Source organism: Diceros bicornis, chromosome 4 (genome assembly GCF_020826845.1).
Source record: "Diceros bicornis minor isolate mBicDic1 chromosome 4, mDicBic1.mat.cur, whole genome shotgun sequence".
Classification (NCBI taxonomy): domain Eukaryota; kingdom Metazoa; phylum Chordata; class Mammalia; order Perissodactyla; family Rhinocerotidae; genus Diceros; species Diceros bicornis.
In genome coordinates, this window is record NC_080743.1 from 95,893,439 (window position 1) to 95,903,620 (window position 10,182).

Below are 10,182 nucleotides of genomic sequence, written 5' to 3' on the forward strand. Positions count from 1 at the left end.
CTCAATAGTCTCCTGCTCCCACCTCCAACAAGAACTTTTCTCTCTGTTCAACATCAGAAACATTTTCCTCTTTGGCATGTGCTTTCTAGTTCCCCAAGCAGTATAAGCAAATTGGAAAGTTCAGCTGTCATTCTTGGAAGGTCATAGATCACACTAGCAGCCTGAGTAATCCAAGAGGTTTTAAGTATCATAGCATTTAGTTTAAAGTGAAATTTGCTCTGACAGGGCTGGCAGACCAATAGGAAAAAGAAATATTTGTGCTTGGAAAAGTGCATATGTAGAGACCAAGAGTATAACTGATGGCTGGAAGTGATTTCAGTCTAAAAAAACAAATCATTAAGAGAGTGCATAGGGGTAAAATACACAGTTCATATTTTAAAGAGTCTCAAAATGAACCAGCAACTAAGGTTAGCATTACATAGTAATTAGCTGTGGTGTTCAGTCTTTAACTCACTCAGTACCAGACAGTATGGTTAAACTATCACTGTGAAAACATTGCTACTTACATTATATTCTCTACTTGAAGTCTACAGCAGTAATTTTTGTACCTTAAAAAACCAAGGTATCCTGACAGATTATATAAATGTTGAACCAGTAACAGACAAACAGTTATTTAAAGGAGGTGCTAATGACTCAGTTTATTGACCTAGAGGTTACTTAAGCAGCTCAGTAAGTTCCCTTAACATTTGGTGGCATGAAATGAGGCGTTGCTTGATATTACAGAACTGCCAATTTCAAGAAGTCTTTCTACTTAATTGAAGAAATGTAAGTTAAAGATGACTAGGTGGTATACTTTCATTAAAATATTGCTATAAAAAGTTTGAGACCATTATAGGTTTGAGTAAATATTCACTTCGGCTTGATAATCACATCTGACAGCTTCCATTAGGCACCTATTAGAGTATTTTTTCTGTTAATTGCTACAAATAAGGAATAAGAAAATATCTTCTAACGGCTTCAGTTATTTCTTTCACATCATTGTTCTCTTCAAGAAAGCCAGTTTTGAGTCACAGGAATACAAGGTTTATAAATTCTTTTCCTTGAGTGTGCAGAACAGATAATAAACATAAAGTGGAAGGGATGGTAGACTGAACTGACTTGGAAGGGCTCCCTCCTATTTAGATATATAGGAAAGGTGGACAAAATATAACAAAAATTTATAATTCATGGGCAAATTCACAAAAGTTCACACAGATAGGAAGCACCCTAAGTGACACACACACAAAAAGAACTACCCACAAGAATATTGAACTAGGTAGGTTATATGCTATAGGAAAATGGAACTGAATTACCTATATCAAGCCTGGAATTTGAAAGGGCTGCTTTTTTCTCATCAGTTGAAAAGAGAACTAGATGATTTTAATTCACCAGCCCAGAAAAGTGGCCAAAACTTATCAGAGATGGTTAAACAACAGATTAAGATGTATAACAAGAGAAGTGTAAATTGAATGATATTAGAGGAGCGTCAGTGAAATGGAATTCCTACCATTCGGAATAAATCAGTGACTGTTTTACACATGCTTACTTCATCATTAGTACAAATTAGTTTTTGTCTGAAGCATCTCGGTATAGTGACGAAATTGAAAGGATCTGTCCCCAAAGTTGTAATTTTCCCCATAGAATTGACAGATGTCTTTTAAAAAAAAATTTTTTTAATAAATTCTAGATGAGTACTTTAAATACAACTTCCCACTACTCATATCATTTGACCTTGATTTTTGGGAAAATATTATTTAGTTTGATTTCACTAAAAATGATTCTTTAAGATTCTTTAGCCATTTAGTTTTATCATAATAAAAGGAAAATTGATAATCATGCATATAAAAGAGGAAGAGTAAAGAAAACTAAATGAAAAATGACAGCTAAACTTGATATATATTGGTGAAATTCAGTAAAAGACTTCTTAACTGTGCTCATTTTCTCAATAAAACAAAAGCTCCAGTCCAAAGCAATAAGTAACACCTCTGAGTAACATAGATATATGTATTTATCACATATAAATTTATAGAAATAAGATGCTATTGACAGGTTCAATGAAAATTTTAGAAGCTCCCTATAATAGTAGTACTTCAACATGCATGTACATTACATTTTTCAGTGTCCAAGACAATCCGCATCTTCTATCATTTGCAGGGGCCCCCACATTCCCAAAACTTTTTTGCATATAGACAGATATTCCTGTTTAACTCTGACTAAATTATTTCACATTTATAAAATGAAGACATTGATTATATGAGAAAGCAATGGAAACCACATTCTATCAGTGTTAAATATGCTGAGAAGTTTAAATTGGATAAAGCTTGCTTTAAAACTTTGTAAAAAGTACATGATATTTAGTGAAAAGACAAGCTCTCCATCTAGTGGTTGATCTATAAATTACAAACATTTAAATCAGTTTAAAAATGTGTCACTATACAAATGTTAGGTATAATTTTATAGGCATTATCTTCATTCGATCTACACTTCTCTTGTTATTTTATATAAGAATTTCAAGAAAAAAAAATGTTCTCTTCTGCCAGAATAGTCCAGCCCTTCCTACTGAATACAGAGGCAAACTACTTCTACAATCTGATTTCATCTACAGGGAATACCACAGCCTCTTAGTTATTTGATGAAGCATATTCCCATATTAAAGGGGTAAAAATTGTTTCATTCTAATTAATTATAACCTCTAAAATTTTTAGTCAGTTTTGAAATTCTTTCACTTCATTCTCAGTTCCCAAATAGTAAAAGTATAGCTAAAAAAAACATCTCAAGAGAGAAAAAGATACCATTCTTTGTTGTGAAATGTAGCATATTTGATCATTGTTTTTTCTGCCAACACCTCTACAGGCTCTCATTACTTCACATATGGACAGCCATAATAGTGTCTTAAATGTTGCCCATGTTTTTGCCTCTCGACCCTCTTTATTACCGCAATTATCTTTCTAAAACACAGAAGTAAGTCGTTCTTCTTCTTAAAAACTATTGACAGGGTCCGGCCCAGTGGCATAGCGGTTAAGTGCACATACTCCGCTTCAGCAGCCCAGGGTTTTCAGGTTCGGATCCCAGGCGTGCACTGACGCACCGCTTGTCAAGCCATGCTGTGGCGGGGTCCCACATAAAGTAGAGGAAGATGGGCATGGATGTTAGCCCAGGGCCAATCTTCCTCAGCAAAAAAAAAAAAAAAAAAGAGGAGGATTGGCATCGGATATTAGTTCAGGGCTGATCTTCCTCTCACACACACAAAAAAACTATTGACAACTCCAACGTATGTAGTTCTTAACATAGCATTTGAGGAGCTTTCAAAATCTGGTCGTAACTTCTCTTTCTAGCCTTATCTCCTGCGACTTGCTTATATCATAAACCTAAGACTTTATAACAAACCATTTGCTATTCTTCAGCCCCTTGTCTCTCTTGCTTAGGCTGCCGGACTATTAGGAATTCTCTCTCTTCACCTGTGAAGTCCTATTTGTCCTTTAAGATTTCATCCATTCATGCAATCAAATACTTTGTGAATGCCCACTCCATGTCATATACAGTCCTAGATGCTAGTGATATAGAATGAATAAGACAGTCCTTACCCTTCATGGTGCTTACACTCTAATAGGAAATAAAGACAAAAAAACAAAATATAATATTAAGAAGTGACAGATTCATTAAAATCAAAGTATTTTCTATGAAGACTTTCTATCCCCTGAGATTCTTCTGTAACAATTTGTACATACCTCTAACATAACTCTCATATTATATTAAATATTTGGTCCTCTTCTATTCTTCTATAGCAGTTTACAAATATGCTAGGGTAGTACAATATCATATTATTATCAGAATTTTGTTCCATGTTAGTTGCCTCCAATCCATGGTCAGAGACCGTGTCTTATTATTGCCTTCCCAGCACCACGTCTTTTTTTTTTTTTTTTAACACTGACTCTTCACACTATACTTAAACACATTGTAGGAACTCACGTACTATTTGGATGGATGGATGGATGGATAGGTGGGTGGATGGGTGAGTGGATGGATGGGTGGATGGATAGGTGGATGAGTGGATAGATGTACAAAGGATTACTATTACGTAGACCTAAATTTCCAGTGACAAATCATACTTAAGCTGAAATTACTGTAATGATCAATTTATAATCAGAAAGGAAGATAAACATACTGATTTTGATTCTATGATCAATATATTGGAGTAATTGATAAAAAGAATGAACTGTTCTAGAAAACTCTTATCAAATCATTTCATAGTTTCATAATAACCTGGAAAGTTTCCTCCAAAGAAAGCCCCTGTTAAGTCCTTTCACTTGACAATCCCAAAAGAATTCCAGACTTTGGTGTTATCTTATGGATCACAAAGATAGGTGGTTAATAAGAATCACCATTTCCTACTTATAAATATATTGTCATAAAGGATTTTGTCTTACAGAGAATAGAATCCCTAAAGAAAGACCCAAACTAAAAAAATGAAATTCAACATGGTAGTTTTAAGTGAAAATTTCATGTATGTCTATGTGTGTATACACACATACATTCAGTGTAAGCCACTTTATGGTAATAACTCCTTAAAAATTTTGTTTAAGATCAATAAAGTTTTAACCTATGTTAGTAGAGAGTCAGAAATAGGATCTCATTATATTCTATACTGGTTTCAGACCACATCCTAAGTCTCATATTATTTTCGGATTCTTCATTTTAAGAAAAATACTGAAAAAATCAAGTTATTTTAGAGAGCAGTTGAGATGGTAAAGATTTTAGAGACCATGTCGTGAGGACTGATTAAACAAGAGTCGTAAGATAGTCATATTAAAGAAGGAGTAGACTTCTTGTGTGGTTCCAGAGGGTAATTCCAGGACTAATAGAACCAGATTTCAGATCAGTGTACTAAAGAACTTTCTAACAGTGTGACGTGTCCATAAATGGAATAAACTGCCTTCACAATATAGTGAGCATTCCATTTCTTGGATAGACCCTATCAAGGATGTTGTGAATGGAAGTGTAGATTAGATTGCTTCTTAAAATGTTTCCAAGTCAAAGATTCTATGAGCCTGCGAAAAGAGAGCTTGGCTTGAATTTTTTCTTTTTCTTTTTTTTCTAGCGTCAAATAATGTATTCATTATTTATTTACACTGCATTCATTTTGCTGACTTGGGAATTTCAAAGAAGAAGAAGACTTGTGTTGCTTTTATCTAATTTTAATAAAATAATGATAATACTTTTCACTTATGCAGCACTTTTCATCCAAGGAATTCAAAGTGCTTCACAAATGTGCACTAATTAAGCCTCACAAACAGCCAGAGGTGGGTGACTTTCTTCTCTTTGTATAGGAATGTGAGCTCTGGCACAGAAGTTGAATAAGAGCCTCCAAGCGCCCAGGATTCCTTACTGGCTGCCGTTCCCCTTGTAATGTGCTGCATGTGAAGTGTCACTTGTCATGTCGGGATTTCTTTTTTCCTCTTAGAATCATCTCAAGTTTAGAATTCTAATGACTGCTGTTAAAAATTTGTTTGAAGCTTTGTAAATATTACAGAAAATTCAGTCTTCTGCTTGCTGAATGCTAACTAGATTTCTAAATGTTTGTTCAAAAATAAAATCTAGATATGATTTTATATTTGTTGTTGAATTTTAAATATAATTTTTTACTTATGAAGAATTTGTCATTTTCCTTACTAGGTACCCAAAAATCATTGTTTTTGGGACATAAAACTTAATAGCAGATGGATTTTGGGGGCCTTACCTTTCCTAATTGTCTTTTCACAACAAACAGTAACCATTTTCTTTGGACTAGAATTATATATTTTCAAGAAGAGATATTGCATTTTTGTATTTTTTTCTAGTTTAAAGGTCCAAACTGTGATATCTAGACATTGATGATAAAGGTTAAATGACACTACGTAACTAGTCCTGTAAAGAAAAAGTGGTCTAGTAGTGGCATATTCTAATCTAATCTAATTAGAATTAATCCAATCTATTAGAGAGACATACAGCTTTTTTTACTTAGGTTAGTGGAAAGAGAACATGTACATACACAGACACACATGCAGTGTTGGATTAAATTCCAATATAAATAGCCAAATGTACAAACTTTTTTTCTTGAGGTAACATTGCCTCTTATCTGAAGCAGAATGATCACACAGGGCAGGAGCAGGTGCAGCATATCACAGCACACCACAGTTTCCCTTGGTTCCCAGAGTCCCTAGTGAGGCGTGCAAGTACTCTTAAGTCAAGTCTTAGTGGATCAAGAAAGCACAATTTTTGCTGCGACACTTCCCTTTTATATTCATGGTTTCTATCCCCATCCAAAAGAACTTACATAAAGAATCCGTCTGTCTCTGTTTAAAGGAAAACTTATGAGGCTCTCCTGGTTTTGAACCAAATTCAGCATTAACAAGGCTACATCTTTACCCCAAGGGAGAAAGTAGAATAAGTCTCCACATGTCCTAAAAGAATGTCTATCTCCAGGTTTTAGCATCTTGAAAAGTCCAGTTTCCCCACTATATTAGAACCAAATGAGCGATTAAAGAATCAAACTATTCTATTTCAGAGTGAATTTTATTTAAAAGAAATTAATTGTATGGATATAATTGATCTTTTATAATGCAAAAGTACCTAGGACTTATGTCAAAGTACCATCCAAACTGGTTATAATGTTTCAAATATTCTTTTCTTTAAACAGCAAGTTTATCTGTGATAAATGATGGATTGTTCCAGAAGAACTCATTGTAAGAGTTTGTTTCAAATTTTTCTCCTTGAAAATTTTTCTTGATATCTATGGAAGTTTAAAAAATTTTGTCCTGTACATTGTAATACACACAGATGTCTCTGGGTGAACTGTTGACTGCATAAATAGAACTTTATCACAGTAAACTTGCAGGCTCAGAAATTCAAACTCATCAGTGTTCAAGGTTTGGTCTTACTTGCACTGACTTGGGGATGCAAATTCTTACCAAAAGTGTGACTGACACATTTAAAAAAAAGAAAACAGAATATCCATTTGTCAATTTACAGTGAAATGTTTAACCGTCAGGCAGATCCGATAATGTTTAAGTTTATTCTTTACCCTGTTGGCAAGCCACATGGGAAAACAGTGATCAGAAGTTTGCCTATTGGTCATAGAAATGAAAAACAGCAAGTTTTGCAGTTTGAATGTATAATGACCTCAGACTCTCAGAACCTTTGTTAAGGCCCCTTCCTCAATGAGGACAAGCCTGCCAAAAAGGTCAGGTACTCCTCAAGGAATTGCTTAGGTTGGTTCTACCAACGTTGCCTCTGAGGAGCTGCTTGTTGCGTGCCAGCATGGCTGACAGACTCCCTTCTGACGTTCATCTTCTTGATGTAGATAGGATTACAGTCATATTGCTATAAGTTCCTGTGTGAGATGTTCTGTTTTGAAGGTGCCTTTGCATATTTCTTCACTGATCTACTATGTGCCTCTTGTTTCCAAGTTCTTGAAAGAGATCTCACCACAGCCCCTAGATTGAGAAACAAAGATAAAATTAACTTGCGTTTAACCTGAGTCTGCTTCTGTTCAGCCTCAGAAGAGGTGATAAAGCAAGTAAGGAGTGGCTGAAGCCAGGTAATAAGTAAAAAGATGAAAAGGGAAGGAGTTGAAATCCACAAGCTATACATCAACCTTTATATAATTGAGAGCTGTTTAGATACATGACCATTTGTTAGCCTTCGTGCTTCAGGAGAAAAAATTTCAACTGTCACATTTCCTCTAATTTTAAACTGATACAGGTGTATTTAGTTCATGGGCTCCATTAATTTCTGAAACATCTTTGAAACTATCTCTAGAGTAATATTTCCCTTCATCATAAAATTTAATCTTTCTTCCCATAGGACCAAGGTAAGAGGGGCGTGCTTATATTTTGCCATTTCAAAATAAAATTCAGACTTAAAAATTTCAACCAACTTTCAGAAATTATAGACAGTTTTTTATATAGAAGGAGCCCAAAAAGTTTGATTTGTCCAGGATCACTCACTACAAATGCCAACCTAAAATTTATATTTCAGAAATTCCATTCCCCTGAGAGGTAGATTCACATAAATAATATGCCCTATATGTATTATGGTTCTTTACATTTAGTAGTCTGTCCCTGTACACATACACAGAAATTATTTAAAACCTTAACATTTTAATAGTTACTTTTAAAGTGTTTTAACTTAATCTCATTTTGAGTTGTGAGAGGAAGTTAGTGGCTATATGAATATATTTTTTAATCATATTAAGATTTTGCTGGTAAGGAGAAAAGTATCTTTTCCTCTAGTATAATCTCAAATAATTTTAAATCATTTAAATATTTGTTTTCAAAGCTTACATTTCTGCATTATAAGCTGTTTCCTTTGATTGGAAATAAGCTCACTAGCATTCACCGCATGAGCTATGCATGAGCATGTTACAGCTGCCATATTTGCCTGGCAAAATAAATATCTTGTCATTTTGCTAAGTGTTGGATAATTCTCTGCTTCTTAAAAAGTGCTTTGGAGAACAGATTTTTTTCTAAATAATTTATTAATAGACAAATAATTTTTTAAAGTGATAATCAAGTTTATCTATGCTTCAAGCTACCTTTATAACTCTGAAGTTTATCTTTGGGTTTCTATTATTTCCATAGAATGAATTGGACCAAAATTTATAATTATCTTGCTGACACTGAAAAGAAACATGTACTATTTAGTAATTTTTACATTGAGGAGTCAGAAGAAGGACTTCAGATCAAATCTGGCTAACTTGCAAATTTTGTAAAATTCCTTGTCTTCTTTTTGTAGTCATATGCTTACAGTATGGTTTGGCCCTGAGTGAGAGTTTACTGCTAAAACTCAAATTGCATGTCCTTACTAATAGTGGATTAGTCCTATATCTTCATATGAAAAAGAGGTCTTATTATAAATAGCAAAACTCACTTTACTAGAATTTTAATTTTATCATTCCCTAGCAGTGTGTTACGAATAATTGCTAATGTGTAAAATCTTTTCATATTCTGGCATAAGAGCCATATCTGAATATAATTTATTAAAACTTTTCTGATCTGTCCTCCTCTTTGTCTTGAATGGTATCTGATGACAGAGGTTTCCAACATTTTTAACACAAATTGTTAGAAGCAAATATTTATTATACACGTTTTTATGGCTATATTAATTTAGAGAAGAAAATAGGTTAATGATAGCCACGTAAATCATTTTTGCTGCTAGGAAGAGAATCTTGGAGGTGTAAAATTCCAGGCCTTTTACTTGACCTGTATTGTGCATGTGTGGTGAAAAATATAACTTATCATTTCTTTTTCTCTCTTTAGCCTTGGAATGGATGGCTTTGGCCAGTCAGTTGGCATTCTTGGACGCCCTGCCACAGCTTATGGATTCCGCCCTGATGAACCTTACTACTATGGCTATGGACCTCGATAAAGTCATCCCTTTCCATGTGTACTCTCAGTTTAGAAGAAATCAGGGTGGGTTGGGTTAACTTTGAATCTTGGCCTAATAATGCATGTTGATACTATTGTGGATCTGTGTTTCTTTTTATTTTTCCATGTTGTTAGCTGCAGATTAACTCCACCCCCTTTTGTCCTGTGTTAAGTACAGTTGATGCTTGACGCTATTCTCTCATCAAGCCACATCTTGATGCTGAATAACATTTCCCATGAGACTCAAAAGTGAATGCTGAAAAGCAACTAGACTAGAAAACAAACACGACATTATGTACATTAAGTGACTAATTTAATTTCTATTAAAAAGAAACAAAGTACAAATGAATTAGCCAAAGTCTTGTGTTTCTATTTAATGTGTTTCATTAGGACTTACATGTTTATATAGGGAGTGTATGAATTTTATTTTTCCCTGCCCTTTTCACCCCCTTGTAAGCTCTTTGAGTATTTCATGTGATACATGCTACCTTTAGAATTTATAAAAAGAACATCACCATTTTATTCCGTGCCATATGCCTCAAAGTTTGCTTCCCAAAGTTATTAACTATGAGTTTTCAATTAACAATGGAATATATGCCTTAAGTTATGTTATATATGAGTAGAGTCTTTTCAGCAATTTGAATTCATGTCTTTCTAATATAGAAAACCTGGAACATCTATTGGTATACATGAAACTAGATTAGTATTGGGCTTTTAAATTTTATTATTTAAGAAATCTAAAGTACGGAAAAGCTAATTATAAGTCTCATTGAGGAAAACTAAAGAACAGAATATTTTG

At 33.9% G+C, this 10,182-nt stretch overlaps 1 protein-coding gene across 2 annotated transcripts in view; it reads left to right on the plus strand.

Annotated features, from left to right (window-relative positions):
- KIFAP3 (kinesin associated protein 3) overlaps nt 1-9,873 on the plus strand; it is a 171,568-nt gene extending 161,695 nt beyond the window's left edge. The window contains exon 20 of one of the 2 annotated variants that reach the window (XM_058540099.1): nt 9,276-9,873. In XM_058540099.1, the coding sequence (XP_058396082.1) occupies nt 9,276-9,384 (109 nt within the window). In that variant the 3' untranslated portion in view covers nt 9,385-9,873. Of the gene's footprint in view, nt 1-5,210; nt 5,272-9,275 lie in introns of those variants that run through there. The other variant, XM_058540101.1, reaches the window with a different exon arrangement.
- The last annotated feature ends 309 nt before the right edge of the window (nt 9,874-10,182 follow it).